The 18,851-nt window shown below is 55.0% G+C and overlaps 1 protein-coding gene across 24 annotated transcripts in view; it reads left to right on the top strand.

The window, feature by feature from the left end:
• Positions 1 to 5,710: 5,710 nt before the first annotated feature.
• EBF3 (EBF transcription factor 3) overlaps positions 5,711 to 18,851 on the top strand; it is a 138,435-nt gene continuing 125,294 nt past the window's right edge. For 21 of the 24 annotated variants that reach the window (XM_074003080.1, XM_065521617.1, XM_074003079.1 and 18 more), the window contains exons 1-4: positions 14,480 to 15,119; positions 15,231 to 15,387; positions 15,755 to 15,818; positions 16,535 to 16,590. In XM_074003080.1, the coding sequence (XP_073859181.1) occupies positions 14,986 to 15,119; positions 15,231 to 15,387; positions 15,755 to 15,818; positions 16,535 to 16,590 (411 nt within the window). In that variant the 5' untranslated portion in view covers positions 14,480 to 14,985. Of the gene's footprint in view, positions 5,854 to 14,479; positions 15,120 to 15,230; positions 15,388 to 15,754; positions 15,819 to 16,534; positions 16,591 to 18,851 lie in introns of those variants that run through there. The other 3 variants (XM_074003078.1, XM_045361749.2, XM_074003083.1) reach the window with 1 other exon arrangement.

Genomic DNA, 18,851 nt, shown 5'->3' with positions numbered 1-18,851 from the left:
TCTTGAGTATACTTGCATGGTTGGTCTTATCCCTGGACTTCTGCCATTGCAATGAGAGGCACCCACCCTGGGTAGCCAGCTTGTCTCAGAAGATGTGAGACATGGAGCAGACCTCCACAGAGCCACGCCTGTCTGGACTCAATCAGCCCACCAAGATCAACAGAGCCACCCGGACGACCTGCATGGGCATGGATGAGAGAGCATGGCTCTTGTTTAAGCCAGTGCATTTGAGGATGGTCTTTTCACAGTATTACCATGATGACAACTGACTGACATAAGTTATGTCAAGATGACAACTGACTAATGTAAGTGATGCTCATCCAATGGCAGGTATCAACGGTGGATGTATTCATTGTCTGTTTTTGCTGTAACAAATTGCCACTCACTGTACAGCTTGAAGCAACAGCCACTTATGCTTCCACAGTTCTGTAGATCTGAAGTGCAACAAGTGTGGCTTGTCCTCTATTCAGGGTCTAGCAAGGCTGAAATCAAGCTGTCAGCCTGGACTGTGTCTCATCTGGAGCTTGGGGTCCTTATGCAAGCTCATTCAAATTGCTGGCCAAATTCAGGTACTCGTGGTTGTAGGACTGAGGTCTTTGTCCACTATCAGCTGGGACTGATCTTGGCTCCTAGAGGGTGCCTGAAGTCAGTCTCATGCTCTCCCTGTGGTCCGCTCCAGTCACGGCAGTCTGAGCTGATTGAGTCCAGACAGGCGTGGCTCTGTGGAGGTCTGCTCCATGTCTCACATCTTCTGAGACAAGCTGGCTACCCAGGGTGGGTGCCTCTCATTGCAATGGCAGAAGTCCAGGGATAAGACCAACCATACAAGTATACTCAAGATTCCACTCGCATCCCATTGACCCAAGAAGGCAGGTGGCCAAGAGATCCACACGTGGATCTCTCTGACTTCCTTTTCTCGTACACCTTGCTGACTCTTCTGTTCCCTTGCTACTTTTGAGGGCTCATGAAAGTACACTGGGCTCACCCAAGGAATCCAGGATAATCTCCCTATTTTAAGGTCAGTTGATTATTAACTTTAATTCCAGCTATAAAGTCCCTTCCCAGCAGAACCTCAATTAGTGTTTGATCGAATAAGAGGGGACAGGAGTCTTGGGGGCATATTTTGAATTCTGTCCAACAGCGGCACTATTCCATCACCACTGGCTGAGCAATGGCCAAAACTATGTGGACTTCTAGAAGTCAGCATCTGTGCCACCTCTCACCCGGAGCACTGGATCAGAGATGTGGCCCTCAGGGCTGGGGAGAAGTCACTATGCATCTCTTCTGATCATTTCAAAATTAAATGCAAGGAATATATTATTGACATTTTATAAAAATGACTTCCTCCTGAGTAGTACAATTCATGGTACAAATATATATTATTTCAAGTTGAGGGAATACTCTTGATGGATATACAAAAACAGATTGAATGAATGCATAGAAAATATTTTTAACAGAACCACAGGGTTTATGGTTGCTGTGCTCACATGGATCCTGTCTCCTATGGATAGGAGTCCACGGCTGCTGAGTAAGTTCTGCAATTTGGGCCTACTCAGTTCCTGGGAGGGCAGCTGCCCCATTCTTTCTCAACTCTCTGTCACCTGACATGTGACCTCTCACCTCACAACCACATTTACATTGGCCTCCTAGCCGCAGGAGTCTGTGTTGTGGATCCAGGACAGCTGATGGGGGAGGTGACTACTGTTCTAGAAGAGTTCCTGTCTACCCTGACACCTTTCTCTGAAAAATCAACCTTCTCGCCAGAAGAACCGAAGTCACTTTTGTTTGGTCATGGTGGTGACCTGTTCTATGTCTTTATTCTTAGTGCCTCCGGGAGGAGGGCTGGGACACTAGCACCTTCACCCAGTCATTGCATAATTAATACTAGATAACCTGTTTATTTCCTATCTTGAGCATCTCAGTGTCTTTACCAAGTAGATTCTGCAAAGTATTCTCAATCACAGAAGCAATATGAAGCTTCCTTCAGTGTGAGATATCTCTCTCAAATTATTTTTAGTTATAAATGACGCATATCAGATTGCACACAATTTTATTCTTAGAAAAAGGCATGTTTATGTCCTGTCCTGTCCACCCTTACAGTAAACACTGTGGATGGGCAGTCCCACCTTGGGGTACTTCGGGTTACAGTTGTGCTGTGCAGATTCCTTGGGTTCCTGTTCCACGCTGGGCCGTTCCCCCAGCTTCGGTGTGTGCTTCTGCTTCCCAGGGTCAGCTCTGCACAGCTGGAGCCACATTTCCACAGGCAGCTAGCACAGGAAGTGCCTGGGATGTCCTGTCTCCCCGGGGCAGGGCTTTGGCCAGTGGTTATGGGGTCAGGAAGTCCAGTCAAAATGGAAAGGGGCTTTCCTGGACTAAGGATCAAGGCTAGAGTTTCCAGAAGCCAAGGGAAGAGACCACAGCACTCATGTGGGCAGCAGGAAGCTGGTCACGGGGCCAGCAGGACCTGCCTGGACTAGTGTGGATTGTGTGAGATAAGGTGGAAAAGAGAGTTTCAGGCTGAATGCTGGACTCGAAGAATGTGCCTTTTCATCTACGGCTTTGGATCCTGCAAATATACAAATGTAGTTTCTAAGAAAACAAATGATGAGTAAAGAATGGTGGGAGCAAGACAGCAAAATGTTGAGAATGATTGAAGGTGGAGGAGGAGGGGTACATGGAGATTTGTGATCAGTCAGCTTTTGTGTGTGTTTGCAATTTTCCATAATACAAAGTTTTAAGAACTGAATTGCATATTTATCAGTTGCACACATCTTTACGAAGCCCCCACATTGTGCTTGGCTCTGTAACTGAGTAAACCAGACGAAGAGAGCAGGTGGGTCCTGACCTCCGGGTGTTCCACTCCTGCAGGGAAGATCCACAGTGGACACATTTAACACCAGAACGAGAGGCACCACGCCGCCTGCAAGTAGAACAGGCAATGGCTGTTTCAGCATCTGTCCTCTGAAAGTACCTATGATTATGTTCTGACGTCTGGGGCAGGTGACTGCATTATACCCCTGCCAAGTTTCTGTGCAGGGGTCCTCCAGGCCTCTTCCCTCTTGGATTGGTGTGCACCGTTGCTGGGCTCTGAGTCGCCATCTAGTCTTGTACTGAATATGCGAGCTGGTTAGTAGTGGCTACAAGACACCTTGCTTGCTAGGAAAAAAAAGAGATAAAAGTAAATATTGAAACAGATTTGATTATTGATGTTTGTGAATGTACATTTCTAGGTACAGTGGCCAGTGACAAAGCATACACAGGTGGACAGTGACAGATGAAATGGACATTGATTTTTATGTGCCTGAGAGAATTCAGCTTAACCTGTCAGATCTGTCTAAGCCTCTCCCAATGCAAATGTCACCAAAGCTGCTTCCTCTTCCTTTCACCTGTCTCACCTGTAAGGAGGATTTGTTCTTATGCTAAACAGTAAGCTCCATGAGGGCAGAGCCTTACTCAGGACTTGGGCTCCAAGGGCCTGACTCAGCCTAAGTGAATATCCAATGGGAAAAGAAGGTGGGGATGTCTCCACTGCATGGAAGGAGTAAGTGAGGGGCGGAGAAAGCCATGATTTCTCATAACATTCACAGCTACCTCTGTGCTGTTTCTTGTCTGTGAAAACGAGGCTATGGGTCTCCTATCAACAGGCCGAGGTTCCCTGCGATGCACCCACGTGACCAATGCCATTCCTCTCCAGGCCCCTGAGATCAGGAGTCATTGTCTACATGGCCAGTGGTTCTCCATTCATTCCTCATTCCCGCAAAAATATGTCGAGGAGCCACCTTACCTAGGGTAAGGCTTGGGTCCCATTCTCTAGGAGCAGCTCCGGAAGAGAATTGGGTGGGCAAGGCGGTGTGCTCAGGGGCCCATTTAGAGGAGAGCAACCCTGAGACTGCAGCCTTGTAGGGAGGGGGGCAAGGAGAGGAGCAGGAGGGACAGAGCAGCAGGGTGGTATGTGTTGGGGGATTAGGCCGGAGAAGGAAGGGAGTCACCAAGTCGTTATTAGAGGGATTGAACCGTTTTCTTGCCTTATCCACGGCATTTTACCTCCACTGGTCAAACAGATTGAAACAAATTGAGTAAAGGCCACCTGCAAGTCTTTGTGTGTGGCACTGAATGGTGGCCCTCTCTGAACCCTTCCCTTTGCCTCTGAAGCCACACATGGCAGGACCACATGACCAGAGCTCTGAAGTCCGACAATGGGGTTGGAGTCCCAGCTTCCTAGCAGTGTGACAAGAACATGCCCCTTAACTTTTCTGAGCTTGGGCCTGACACATAACATTCAATACATGTTAGTTGCTATTAAAAACATGGGTGATTTTATATCTGAAAATATTGCATATTGCTTAAATGGTTTCATGCTGGCTCACATTAAAAACGATTCCCAAGTGAAGATGACAAAGGGGAAATATTCGTTATTTAGTTCTTTTCTTACATTAAGCGATCATAATAAAGTACATTTCTGGGTTGCATTCTCTAGAGTGCCTTTTGCTAAATAAATGGCCAAAAATAACTTTCCCTTCCAGTAACATTTCATGATTCAGCACATTCAACTTTCACTATAAAAGCTTGAAGTAAAGAGTACAAAACAAGCCTAGAAGTAAGAAACAGGCGAGAAAAAGCGATGGATACAGGAGGGTGAGGCTCACATTCCCACAAGAGTGCTTTCTGTTTCAGACAAAGCTCGGCAATAAGAAAGTTGTCTTTATTCAGGTATCTACATCACACTTAGGTTTGGAAGAAGCAGATGGATAAAATTAGTAGGATCTTCTGCGAGTCCCAGGTTCTCCCGGAAGAGGCAAATTAGAAAAAGTGCAGCAGCCCTGGATAAGGGCCTGGGCTAATCAGCCCCTCCCAACCCCGGGCGGCCATCAAGTTGGGGATGCAGTTCACACCCCTGCCTGACCCCTTTTCTGTTCCAGAGCAGCAGCTCCAGATACTTATGAGAAAGGTTACACCGCTGGTCATTTGCTGGGTGACATCAAAAGTGGGAGTGGAGTGGTTAGGTTTGCCTGGCCTCTGAAGTGCAGCCGAAGCCCTCCTTCACTGAGATTGCTCTAAACGCAAAGCTCATCTAGGAGCCGTCCAGGCGTTTTGTTGTTGTTGTTGTTTTTCCCCATAGCGTGGCTTTATTGGAGAACCCCAGCCCTTCTCTGTCTTTGTGGGCGATCTCTTGCCTCTTCCCATTTCATTTTCGCCGTCACGGGGCCTAGTATAGTACTTTTCATTAAGTTATCCGTATCCAGGAAGATGTCCTCTCATCCACTTTACCAAAACGGGCAGGGGGAACCCGAGCCATCTCCTGCCCACGGGGGTGTGCGCTCATCCACACAGACAGCTTCAAGCCGCCCAGGGCCTGGGACCCGTTTCCAGATGCCCTGCGAAGAGGTGTCCACAGCAGCGGTGCATCACTCCAGGCCTGGCGCACTCTTTTGGCCAAGGCGGCTCACGAATGCCCTCGGGCCTCCAAGGAAAGAGAGGGGCTCAGGTCCTTGCAAAGGGACCTCCCAGCGGAGGAACCCCACGCGTGGCCCAGGAGGCCTCTCCTCCAGGTGGCCAGCGCCGGGCGCAGCTGCGGCGCCGGGGCGCAGTGGCAGGCGGGCCTTGGGGCCGCCTACGGGCACCTCCACGCGCCCCCGCTCGGCCCTAGCCTGCCGCGCCGCCGCCGCCCGCAGTGGAAGGCAGTGTGGCGCGTGCGCACTGGCGCGCTCGCGGCCGGGCCCGTGGGCTCTCCCGGGAGGGCGGGAGGTGGGAACGTGGGAAGGCTCCGGGCCGCACACCTCCCGGCCCACCGCCGGCGCCGCCGACACCTCGCGGCCAAGGGCGTCCGCGATGCCCGTCGAGTGAGCGGCACAGGTAAGCGCGCTCTCGATCCCGTCGGGGGCTCCCCGCCCCAGTCCGCGGCCCCCAGGCGGCCGCGGCGCCAGCAAAGTTGAACTTCGCGCGTCGCGGGCGGGACGCTGAACGCTGGGGACCAGGGTGCTGGGGCCCGGGAGCCGGGTGCGCTCCTCTCGCCTGCGGGCGCGCGGGCGGGGTGGCGGCGGAGGCGCGGGGTGGGAAGGGGAATGCGGGAGCCCATGACCATGAGCTGCGCCCAGGCCTGGCCTCGCAGTGAACTTTTGCGCCGCGCCCTGGCAGCGTCTTGGTTCCTGGCGAGCACTGCCTGGGCGGCCTCCGGTGGCCTCTGCTCGCGGCCTTCCTGGCGGGCCTGCGGGGAGGCGATCGTGTGCCAGGGATTCTTGGCGCAGGGGAGGCGCGTACCGGTGCGGGAGAAGATCTGGGGTTCCGAGGATTTAGCTGAAGGACCCCGGGTTTTTCACTCCTCGTCCTCCCCCAGTACAAACGCCAGACCCTTGGAGGGAGGGATGGGGAAGGTCGAAGCGCCTACGTGCCTGGACGACAACGCAGGAAGCAATTAAAACTCCTCCTTTCGGATTAACAACCAAAAATTGATCGATGTGTCAGGAATACCATTGATTTATGAAAGGTGCTTATTTCTCTGGTATGGAGAATTTTATGTTCTCCAGGTGAAACCGAGTTCACCCAGCTCCAGCGTAGATTGATGTTTTAATAAAAATAAATAAAGGGGAAAAGCTCGCCTGGTCTTTGGGGACATCAAGTCTCAAATCGCAGAGTTAGACTAACAAATCAAATTGCATTATCTTTACATTTCATATCTTTTAATCTTGTGCCTAAAAATCGCAGGCAGGAGAGCGCCTTCATTTCGAAAGTTTTAATATAGTGCTTAAAAGTCCGCGTAACTAGCAATCAATGTTTCATAAGCAAAATGGCACGGGAGCGTCGGGTAATTGTGATAAGTGGCAGGCTGCGCGGGGCGAGCGCGGCGGCGGCGGCGGCGACGGCGGGAGGAGGAGCGGGCTCTGGACGCGGAGAGGGAGGAGGCGGCGGCCTCCCGGAGCCGCGCGGCGCCCGTAGATGGCGCCCTGGCCCCACGCTAGGCCCGGGATCCGCGGCTCCGTCGGGCAGCGCGCGGGCGGGGGAGCCGGCGGGGGCGCGGGGCTCGGGGCTCTACGCTTGCGGGCGACTTGGACCGGGGCGGCACGGCTAAGGAGGAAAAAAAAATTAAGCTTATTGTTGCCATTTTAAAAATTAAGGCCTGGGCAGTCGTTTGGGTCGGATGGGGGTCCGTGAGTCCAAGGCGTCACTGGGAGTGGAGGGATTCCCGCCCCCCTAAGACCCGCAACCGGCTGCAGCCCAGCCGGGGTGGCGCTAGCGCAGCCCCAGTCCCGGCCTCCGGGTGCGCGGCCCAGGCGGGGCCCTGGCGTGCAGATGCGCGCGTGTGCGGGCGAGGGTCGGCGGCGCGGCGGCAAGGACACCGAGTTCAAAGCCGCTGGTGGATCGCCCCTGAGGGCGGCCCGGATGGCCAGAGGACGCCGACGCCGACGCCCCCGCCCCCGCGCCGGTGCACCCCCGGAGCCCGCGCCAGCCCCGCCGCCGCTGCTGCCGGCGCCCTCCGCTTTGCAATGTAAATTTCAGCGGGACAAATTGCTTATTAATAGTCTAGAAGAGAAGCCAGTTTCTTTCTTTCTTCTTTTTTTTATCTGTTTTTATTTCTACATGGCCCCTAGCTATGCCCTGGGCAGCCTTGCCGCCCAGCAGTTTTCTCTTCATTTCAATGTCCTAAAGAAAATGCAAATTTCCACAGTGTGGCCTTTTTAAAAAGTTAAATTAGCAACAGCTTTAAGTGACTCCATTAGTATGGAAAACATACGCATGTTTAATGTGGGAATAGCTTCCTTTTAACGGGACTCATTCTGGTGTGTACATTTAGCAAACCCTTAGAGTTGGTAAAGAATCTCTTCGTGGCCGAATTTGTAGCCAGAGGTGCACCCTCCCCCTTCCAGCCCCGGAGTGCGCCAGCGTTCCTGGGGGGAGAGGAGGGGTGCGTCCCGCCGCCGCGCGCTGCCGGACCTAGTCCGCTGACTTGGATCCCTTAGAAGCCGCGCGAATGTGCGCGAAAGGGTTTGTGCAGGCTGCAAGGGAGGAGAGCTTGACACATTTCTGTCCAAGAGCGGTATGCTCTTTCTTCCCTCCCGGTCTCAACGTCACAGTCCCCGGAGCTGAGTTAATTACCCGGGTGGACTACCCGGCCCGGCCGCCGGCACCCACCGCCCGACTTTTGCGCACCAAAACGGGTGTATACACTCTGTTAAGGTGCTGTGAAGGAGTGAGATCGGGTAGCCGAGGAGGAGGACATTAGTACATCGGTGACCGTGGCCACTCTTTCCGACCGTGCCCACTGTGGCTCTCCACCACCCCAACTTCCTTTACTCGTGTTGGCAAACCGCGGTTGCAAACTAGAATTTTATTGGCAAACTTTTGTGCACAGTTAGCTTCCAGAAGAGGGTACTTAATTCTGTCATGAGGTCTGGCCGCCCCCTCCTTTCCCTTCAAGCCAGTGGCATGGCACTCCACACCCGTCCATGAAAGAGTTAAGATTTATGGTATGCTGGAGAGGTCTTGTTAGGATGTAATCTGCATTTTTTAACTACTGCGTAATAAAAAGTGAGAAGTTTTGAGACACCTTTCTTGATTATACCTTTGGCGATACTTTAGGTTTTACATTTAATTTGCATTTTGTTCTTGGTGAATATTGAAGTCTTGAGTGGAGGATTGAATTTTATTAGGACATCTGGACTGACAATATCAAATCAGACACCAGTGTCCCAAAGCATGCTAAAATTTCAGAGTTAATTAGAACGCAGTGTGTTTAATTAAAGCCAATTATAATATTTGAAATTATCTGATCGATCCGTGTTTGTACAGTTTGGGTCTGTTTAGGTGTTGATTGGCGTACTTTGCGCGCCATTCGATCTCAGAACTTCTCTGGGGAAAGTTTGCTTTGTAAACTGGCGGGGGCGGGCCGGCGCGGAATCCGCGTCTCCGGAGCCGGCTCGGGCGCATCCAGCCGGACTGCTTTTCCGGGCGCCGCTGAACGCAGCTCGAGAAATCCCAGCTCGTTGCTAAACCGATGGGCCTTTTCGGGTCCGAGGGACCTCGCCACGCACCAGCTGTCTTTTCCAGCTCGGTTGGTCCTCCGGAGCATCTTTACAGAGAAGCAACCTTTAGGGTTGCCGGGTGCGTTGGGAGAAGCCCAAGCTGGCCAGTGTTTGATTTGGGGTTTTCGCTCAGGTAGAAGAGCCCCCAGAGCTGACTCGTGGGGTCAACCAAAGTGACCGAAGGAATCCGAGAAAAGTTAGGACAAGGAAACAATAATTAACTGTTTCCCTTCTAATTTCGCACGCTGCAGGAGCCGAGGCACACCCCGGCGTTTTCGCCCCGCTTGCAGCGCCCATAGTTTTCCAGCGAGAGGTTTGAGCGAGTTCCAGGTCATGTCCGTCGCCCCCTGCGGGGCGGGCACTTAGAGCGGAGGTTTCTCTCCAGCAAGGGCGTTCGCGTGGCGCTTGGTACCTAGGCCTTCTGCCGGGTGCCGGGCTTGGTCCGACCCTTGCTCACGCAGGTGGGCGGCAATTAGGACTAGGCGGCGTGTGGCGGTTTCCGCGCGTCTCCGGGGTCAGGGCGTCAGCTCGGACTAGGTGCTCTGGTCGCGCAGGAGCCAGGGCCCAGCTGCTGGGGCCGGCAGGACCCCTGGCGGACACCTGCCCCGGGGTGGGTAGGAGCCCAGGTTGCTCGGCTCCCGGCTCCCGGCTGCGCAGCGGCACTCCACTCTCCCCACCCCAGGAGGCGCTGTTTGTCAAACTTGGCTGGAGGCGCCTGCACGTTCTCACTTGGAAGCTGAGCCTTCTCCGGTACTGGGGGTCGGGCTTCAGGAATCTTAGCCTTGCAGAATAAATATTAGGGGGAGGAGGCAGTGCAGAGAACAGGGTCTGGGGCCCTTCAGTTTTTGCTTTTTACCCGTGAACCCAACAGGGCATCTTTCCTTCCAGCGCAGGGCAGAGGCGCCCGTTGGTTCGCCCCATGTGCCAGGGCGAGTTGCCCAGTAACTTGCCTCCGAGGACAGGCGGCGTGCGCGGCCTGTCTTGGGCTCTGCCGCCAGATGCCTCCTGAGGCCCCGCGGCTGGCATCTCCGCGCCGAGAGGGCGAAGGCGCCCTCTCTGGGCCTGAGTAACCCACCCAAACCTGACCGGGCTCCCTTTGTGCGCGACTTAGGTTGGGATGGCCCTTACTTCTCGGTTTACCCCGGCCCACGGGCAAGCGTGACCCCGTGGCGCAAGATGGAACTTGGAGAGCACTCAGAGGCCGCGTCACCACCCGTGGTGGGCAGTCTTTGCCAGTGCATGTTGTTTCCTCCCTATCCCGCAGTTCCCGGGATTTTCTAGGTGCGTCTCTCCCGGCCCCTCTGGCCTCCTTCCCACTGGGGCCCAGGGTCAGTCTGGCTGTTTCTTTTCCTATTCTTTCCCCGGCCCCTGCCTGTGCTTGGCCCGCGATTCTGACTCCAGGCTTGAGCAGGGCTAGAGGCCCGGAGGCCAGCACGGTCTGAGCGTGACCCCCAGGCGCGGAGGACGTGGGGGCGGGCCGCGCCTGCAGCTCAGCACTGGCGGCTGGCACACGAACTGCCGGCCTTTCGTGCATTGGCTTTCATCCTTTACAGAAGGCTCTAAGTGACATGGCCAGGCAGCTTGGGCCTGTGGCCATGGGCCCTCTGAGGGTGCTGCGTCCGTCCGGTCGAGCCCGCGCACCCCCTGAAACTCCAGGGGACTTGGCTTCCAGGAACTCTCGGCCCAGGCTTCTCAACGCCGGAAATGCAGTTTATTACTCTTTGGAAGGATGTTAGGGAGGTAGGCGGGTGCCCTGGGCTAAGCCTCGATCAAGAAGGGGGCATTCACCCGGTGTCCTGGGTGCTAGGCCCGTGCCGACACCGCGGCAGGCCTCGCGCCCTGGGACTCCAACTTGGCAGAAGTTTCTGGGTGGGGGTGGCTTGGAGTCCGGTACCAGCCCAAGTCCCCGTCTCTGGGCCTTGCACCAGGCACCAGTGGAGGATCTGAGGCTGAGGAGGGGTGAGGGGGAAGTTTCCTCCCCACGCGCGCCGAATAGCTCCCTTCACGGGTGGGTAGTGGGTACTGGCGGAGGACGTTGGCACGCGCGGTGGCTCGGGCACTGAGTGGCTGGGCAAGGAGGCCAGGGTGAGCCTGGGTGCGGCTCCTGGGAGGTTATAGCCCCGGCTAGACTTCAGCCAGGTTTTTTGATAGTGCCAAGGATCATTGGCCCAAGCGCCGCCAGGGCCTTGCGCCCTGCGCGGGGCACGCCGCTCCCAGAGCCGGGCGCCAGGGGCGGCGGGCGCTGTCTCTTTAAGGTCACTGCCTGCTCCGGCACGACATGGGGAGGACAGCTGGGCACTGGCCATCTGACTGACTCCGGCTTGACATCTGGGAGCCCACTGGTGTGTGGCACGCGAAGCGCTTGATGCCGCTATTTAAATGCAAATGTGAGGGGGCTCATTGAAGCCTCTCCCCGTAAATCCGCACAAAAGGAATACTTCCCACCCTCCGAGGAGGAGGCGGCGGCGGCAGCTCGAGGGCCACCCGTGCAAATCGCGTTGGGCGCGGGGCCCTGAGCGGTCGCCGCAGCCGTCGCGGCCCGCGGGGTCCCCGGCAAAGGTCAGGCTCCGCCCAGTCCGGCCCCTGGACGCGGGTCTGGCCCCTGGGAGTGCTCTGTGCACCGAGGTTAGACCTCCGGCCGCCGTGGGCCTGCAAAACTTCCAAAGTAGCAGCCTGTTTCTCCTCCTCTCCCTTCTCCTGGGTACCCAGCGCCCCGCGTTCCCCAGAAAGGGCGAGGGGTGGGGGCAAGGCTCCCTCCGGAAGCGGCCGGGCGCCGGAACGCGCTCCCAGCGTTACTCAGGACACTCGGGGTTTGACCTGCAGCCCTCTTCCCCGTCCCTGGCCTGGCTGCGGTGTCCCTTGCTCCCCTCTGCTGCTGCTCCTGCCCCATCAAGTCGAAAATCTGAGGGTGGGATGGGGTGGGGGCCCAGGGGGTACCCTCCCGCCCGCTCCGCAGCAGGCCGGGGTGGAGACCCTGCCCGGTCGGCGAGTCCCTGTGCCCACAGCTCGGAGCCAGCAGCGGAGTGACAAAAAAGATAAAGTTGGTGAATGATAAAGACCGTATTTTCCACGCTTTGGGTGCGGGACCAGATGATCTAGAAAATGAGCTGAAATGGATTCAGCCTCCGAGCCTGTTGTGAGAGCAGCTGATTCCCCCATTTCGGGCCAGATGGCTGCTGAACACAGATTTGCATTCATTTTCGCTTAATATCGTCCAAAATAGTGGGGCAGCTGCATTTGTTGTCAAAAAGGTTTAAAACCCCTTTTCTTTCTGGGGCAGGATCGTTACCTTATGTGATGGGCTTATAGAACTTTTTTTTCCTCTTTAGTCAACAGTATCAGATTTAGAAGGATTTGTTTTTAAACCTTCTAATTTGGTAATCAGATTTAAATCGCCTTGGCGCGTGTAATCTGAATTAAAGATACTGTAAATGATTTTAAGCATGATACTTTCGTTAGCGCAAGGAAGGGGCACAGGCTGGACATTTTAGGAAGTGTGCTATAAAGGAAGCATTGTTTCCTATTTCCAACTTCATCTTTCCCGAAAAGGCACTTTGCATATTCTGACAATAACGCTTGCCTGGCCGCTGGCCCTGCGTGAGCCCCCAAGCAGCTAAACACGCAGAGACAAAGCGTTTCTCAAACCCACCCTCCCCCGATGGCCAACTTTATTTTGCGTTGTTTCTCCACGAAGAAAGTGTTCCCTACTACACAAGGGTCTGCCGAGAGTGGAAAGCGCTGGGCTTATTAGGAATACAGAAATTTTCTTTTAATTTATCATGAATAGTTTCCATACACTTTGATTTAAGGTTATTAACATTCTATAGACAGTGGCATCTTTAATATGTGGCGATCGCTTCTAAAGACTAATCTCATTACCCTCAAATAGTCATAAAATATGATTTTATTATACTTACGTATTTAATTAGACGGCCGGCACCGTAATGGATTTTGAGATGGGACTGGCGCAACAGCTTTGATAATTCACTTATCTTTGGCAATAGTCATTAACCCCCAACACCAGCAAAATAGATCTCTTTCCAACACATCTTTTTTCTCACTCCTTCCAAGAGGCGTGGGGGTCCCCAGATAACGTGAATCGGACTTCGATTTTCCCGATTAATTAAAATATTAACGTACACACGCTGCCAATTCACGGGAAAAGGGAGTGCTGCCCCAGACCCGGCGGGAGGAGGCTGCCCTGCGACACACTTGCGCCCTGCAATCTTTTTTTTTTTTTAATCAAAAGGGCCTGATTTCTCTTGGCAGGGAAGTGCCTGGGACAGTTCCTGGTCGTCCCCTGGGTCTCTGCTCTGTGTCGCGCAGACGTCCTTTGGGCGGGCCGCGCGCCTGGGCGCGGAGTCCCGGCTGCAGGAGCTGGGCCGCGGGGCCCACAGGCTGCCCGCGCCCGGCTGCCCTCCTGATTCCTAGAAACCAGGTCAGGAAGCCGCGCGCCGCGCGCTCACCCGGGTCCGGCGGCTCTGAGGGCCGGGCCACAGAGCCCGCGGCGCCCGCTCGGTTTTTGGAGCAGTTGGCTCCAGGGCGGTCTGGCCACCGCGCAGGTCGCGCAGCCAGACACCCGGCTCCGGGTCGCCGGAGAGGCCGGGCGCGCTTCCCGTCGGCCCGGAGAGACCAGAGCCTTCTTTGTCACTCGCTGTGCGTTAAGAACAGGCCAGGGACCGGGGTCTGCCGCGGCCACCGGGGGAGAGGGAGCTTTTAGCAGAACCTGCCTCCGACGTGGATTCCCTGCCCGGCACTCGGAGGCCTCCGCCGGGGTAGGAAGCTTGGGGTGTCCGGCGGGGCTCAGAAGGGGACTGGCCGGCCCTGCAGCAGCCTTAGGTCTGCTTAGAAATCAGGCTGAGCTGCGCGCCCAGCCTTGGCCGGGGAGCCCTGGGCACCCCTCCTCCCAGTCCGTTGCCCGCTCCTCCCTCCGGCGCCCTCCCTGCGGTTGATCTGCCTCTTCCCACTTCTCCTTCGGGCGGCCCCAGGCAGAGCTGCAGCCCCTTGCATTTATTGCATGCATCTGGGCAACTTGGGGCACTTCGGCATTTTACAGCCCCCCGCCCCGCCCATCGTGTTTGACTGTGTGGCAGGTTTTGCAGGCAGGTATTAAGGGGCCAAGCTGCAGTTGTGCAGCGGCTGCGTTTGTTTCTTTTCAAGATTTATTTGGGCGAGTAGTAACTTCCTTGGCCGCGGCTGGGCGCGAGGAGCCGCGGTGCGTGGCGGGGGGCGGCGGCGGCGCTCGGTGGCGCTCGGCGGCGGCGAGGCTCGCGGGGCTCGCGGGGCTCGGGCCGGCTCGCGGCGCCGTCAGGCAGTCAGTCGGCGAGCGCGGCGGCGGCGGCGGCGAGGGGCGCGGCGAGGGGCGGCCGCTCCCATATATGGCGCAGGCACCGCCCCCCGACGTCACCCTCTGACAGCGCCGCTCCCGGGGGCTTCGAGTTTTGGCTCCCGGGAAAGGGTCCATTCCTCGGGGAGAGAGGGCTGAGTTTTGTGCGCCTCCGTCCGCTGCGCGCGCCGCTCCAGGCCCCGCCGCGCCCCGCCTGCGCCCGGGACTGCGCCGCAGCACTCACTGCCCCGTTTATTTGTCTTTGGAGCAGGCGGGCCGCGCCAGAAGCGGGCGATCCCGCAGTGTCCTGCAGCCGCGGACGCCGCCTGGCTAGGATGACACCACGTTGAGCGCGCCTGCAAACAACAACAACAACAAGCGCCGCCGCGGCCACCGCGTCCTGCTTCTTCGAAGCGCCGCCGCCGCCGGTGGAGCCGCCTCCGTGCCCCTGGCCGTCCGGAGAGCCCGGCCGCTGGTGTATGTCGCGCCTGCCCGGGACGGGCTGAAGCCGGCGGCGGGGCCGGACCGCAGGCGCCGAGCAGGGCGAGGGCGGCCAGGGCAGCCGCCTGCCGCCGAGCCCCGAGCGCCGCTGCTCGAGGAAACGCTTTCGGCCGGGAGCTGCGGCCGCCGCCAACAGTTTTCATGTTTGGGATTCAGGAGAATATTCCGCGCGGGGGGACGACCATGAAGGAGGAGCCGCTGGGCAGCGGCATGAACCCGGTGCGCTCGTGGATGCACACGGCGGGCGTGGTGGACGCCAACACGGCCGCCCAGAGGTACGTACCGGCCGCCCCCGCGCGCCCCGGTCCCGGCCCCGGCCCGGCCCGGCCCCCTCCGCCGGCCGGCGCCGCGCTCCTCACCGGGCCGCTGTCTCTTTCCTCCCGCAGCGGCGTGGGGCTGGCGCGGGCGCACTTCGAGAAGCAGCCGCCTTCCAACCTCCGGAAATCCAATTTCTTCCACTTCGTGCTGGCGCTCTACGACAGGCAGGGGCAGCCGGTGGAGATTGAAAGGACCGCTTTTGTGGACTTTGTGGAGAAAGAGAAAGTAAGTGCAAACATACGATCACACCCTCTCTCTTTCTAGAAGTGGGAGTCAGGCGGTGCCGGCGCGCGGGGGTTCAAGTGCCCCCCTCGGCGGCGGGCACGGCTCCGCCAGGCCACCCCGCCGCCGCCGCCGCCACGTGCGGTCGCCCGGGACCGCTGAGGGCTGGGCAACTTCTCTGCGCCCTCGGACTTACTCGGGGCGAGGAGAACGCTGGGCTTCCAGCAGGAAAGTGACATCACCGCGCTGCTCCGAGCTAGGAATCCTGCCATGTGTGAGGCCGAGAGCCTCGGTCGCGGAGGGGGACCGAGCGCGGTGGCCGCGCCTGACACCGATCGCACTAAATGCAATTATTTATCGTTACTTTCAGGAGCCAAACAACGAGAAAACCAACAACGGCATCCACTATAAACTCCAGTTATTGTACAGCAACGGTAAGTGCCTGCTGCCTGCTCGCCGCCCCTGCAACGGCTGGCTCTCCTTTTCCGCGCTGGTGAAAGGACATAAAGATTTTGAGATTAAAATGACATGGATGTAAACACGAAATCTTCTCATGGCATAGAAGGAAAACAAAACATAAACGATCAATAAGTCGATGGCACTTCACATGATTAACCGGTGGGGCTTGAAGTAGAAAGTAAAAAAAGATCGATACGGGCTCCAGCAGAACATCACTTTTAAGTGACTTTTTTCAATTTTGCAAATTAATGTTAATTATTGGGATGGGGTAGCTCCATAAACGGAGCATAACTTACTTCCTGTGAACGAGTTTTTTTTTTTTTTTTTAAATCCTCGAGAGACATTAGCAAGAGTTCAGCCTCTCACTCAGTTTCCATTTGGTGCTTTTTCTTTTCTAAAAATAAACGACCACATGGGCCCACCTCGCACAGCCACCAGGCCTGCTCTCCACCAGGCAAATTCCTTGCACCTTGAAATGCAAACCCTAAGAGTCTTAAGGTTCTTAATTAAGAAAGGGAAAAAAACTAAGCGAGAAGTGGTGGGGTTCTCTTTCTCCCTTTCAAAGGGATTGCCTAAGTTTTGCTGCATCACCGTGGCAGCAGTCCTGAGTTACAGACTTCCTGTGCCCCGTGTGCCCTCCCCGAGGTGCAGCACTCAAATCCTGATGAGAATTTGTCTCTGTTTTTTGCAGGAGTCAGAACAGAGCAAGATCTGTATGTTCGCCTCATAGATTCAATGACCAAACAGGTGAGAAAGTTTATGCCTCTGCACGAGTTTTCACTGCTGGGCCTGGGTTGTCCTGGGCTTCAGAGGCAAGGGCACTGATAAATGGATCTCATGTATTTGTTTTCCATTGAGCTTCCTTGACATGCTAATGAGAATTCCATATTTATTGGAATGAATGAAGCGATTGGTAAAATAGTTTATGTTGTCATTAGAACAGGACATATATGCTTTATTAAATGTCTTGTGATTGGAATCATATTCTGTCTTAATTATGGTAATTAATATTTGACAGAAAAATTTCAAGATGTCCCCCCTCTTGTTTATTTTTTAAATGCTTCTCTCTCTGCTAGGAATCAGTTCATTTGGATTTTTTTTCTATAACAAAGGCAGCTAACTCCTAAGCCCATCGAGTTGGACTTGATTAGTTCATTTTTTTTTCTCCTTTCCAGTGTGATGGTCTAGTAACACGAGATGTGTATTTGGATTTAAAAGTTAAATGTGTTGGGGTGAAAAGTCACCTTGTTCTCCTCTAGTCCATCTTCACCTCGCAGCCCCCCAGCTCCATAATTCAAACTCCAAGCTCCAGGGGTCACTCCAACTCGTCCACTGCTCTGCCCCCTCTCCCACCCTCTGTCATACCTTGTAAATAACATAATTACAAGCAGTTCCTTATTAAATTATTTAACCTGTCTTGGTCAACTTTTCCGATGATAACTATTGGCTATCAGTAATGTGATTAAGTGGAGAAAAGTGCGTCATTGCTTTTTGACATTGTGCAGTCTCTGGCTGCTGGTTTTGTGCTGGGTGGTGTGTTGTTGTTGATTTGGTTGTTTTAAAGATTTCCCGCTGCCCCGGTTTTCTTAAAATAGAGTGTTGTGGTGGGGAGGGGGGCAGGTCCAGTTTGTAGATTAAATCCACTCCGCACAGATTGTTTTAAAATATACTTCCAAGCTGGACTTCACACTTAGAAATGAAAGTGGCTTCTTCGGTTTTGATGCTAACTTTAAGAATTGTGAGCCAAGTAAAGGAGAGCTCGTTGGGGCTTCCTGCAGCCCAGCACATATGCCTCCCACTCTCTGCATGCAATTAGTTTGCAGCTTTTATTTCCCCTTTAAAAAGTTTGTCCTTACCTAGGTAGCAAGGGTGTTAGATTTTAATGCCTGCAGCGGTAAAACTGTGTGGTTTTCTCTTAGAGTAAAACAGATCTGACAGGTAAACTAAGGTCTTTCTGACAAAGACAGAGGCGGTGTGCCTTTCTGTAATTATTTCACTCGATTCAGAGAAGCCTCTGGAACTCGGGCTGCTGGTTGACAGGGTGATTTTATTTCCTTTGTATATAATGGCTAAATGTTTTCGGAAATCGCTATAGTCTAATTAAGAGGCTTATGTAGGCAGTGCTAAGTTTCTCTGTTGGTGCACAGAGAAGGACGCTTCGTTTTAAGTACACTTTTATTGTTCATTTAGCCTTGTACCTTTGCAGTATAAACAGGGCTGAAAATAAAGGCATTTAATCTCCTCTCACTGACGGGCATGGAGGGGGAAAAAAAAGGAAAGAAATAGCCCAGTAACTGATCAAAGAGTCAATGGCGCTGAACCGACAGTTTATGGATTTCTGTTTGTGCTACAAAATAAAAAATAAATCAAATATAAATACGGGGATCCATCGGAGGACAAGCCATTCTCTCAGAAGCGCTGGTGCCCGCCGCGGCCACGCGCCCTGCAGCCCCCAGGCGGCTCGTTGGCCTGCGGTGACACCCATCACTTCTGTGGTTCTGAGCCGGGTCCAGGCGGGAGGCCGGCGGGTGAGCGGGGTTCCCGGGGAACCTTCCCTCTTCCCAGGAGGGCAGCCCGGGGCTTTCACCAGAAAGGGCTTTGTCCGCCTGGAAGTAGAGGAAAGTGTCAGAAGTGCCCGGGGAGGTAGGAAGGAATTTCCAGATAATTTTCAGGGGTGGGGGCGGGAACCGGTGAGAGGACATCCCTCCCCCTTCGGTGGAATTTTATGCCGGGAACTTGGAGCTCCCAGCCCCGGCCTCCCGCCCCTCCCCCAGTAGACTTTTTTTTTTCCCCCTTTTCTGTATTTTCGCGAGGCCGGCGGTGGAGGCCCAGCCCTGGCGGGCGGCTCCCGGTCCCCAGCTCGGGTTCCCAGCGGCGGAGCCGAGCTGAGCGCGGCGGTGAGCGCACCTAGGGCTTCGCACCATCTGGCGGAGCCTCTGCTCAAAACCCACCCGAGCGTGCGCGCAGAGACTGCCTTTTTACCCGAGAAAAATCATTGTTAGCAGTTT

Source organism: Macaca fascicularis, chromosome 9, assembly GCF_037993035.2.
Source record: "Macaca fascicularis isolate 582-1 chromosome 9, T2T-MFA8v1.1".
NCBI classification, from domain to species: Eukaryota; Metazoa; Chordata; class Mammalia; order Primates; family Cercopithecidae; genus Macaca; species Macaca fascicularis.
Note: the sequence above shows the minus strand (reverse complement) of the source record. Positions and strands in the feature narration are given on the sequence as shown.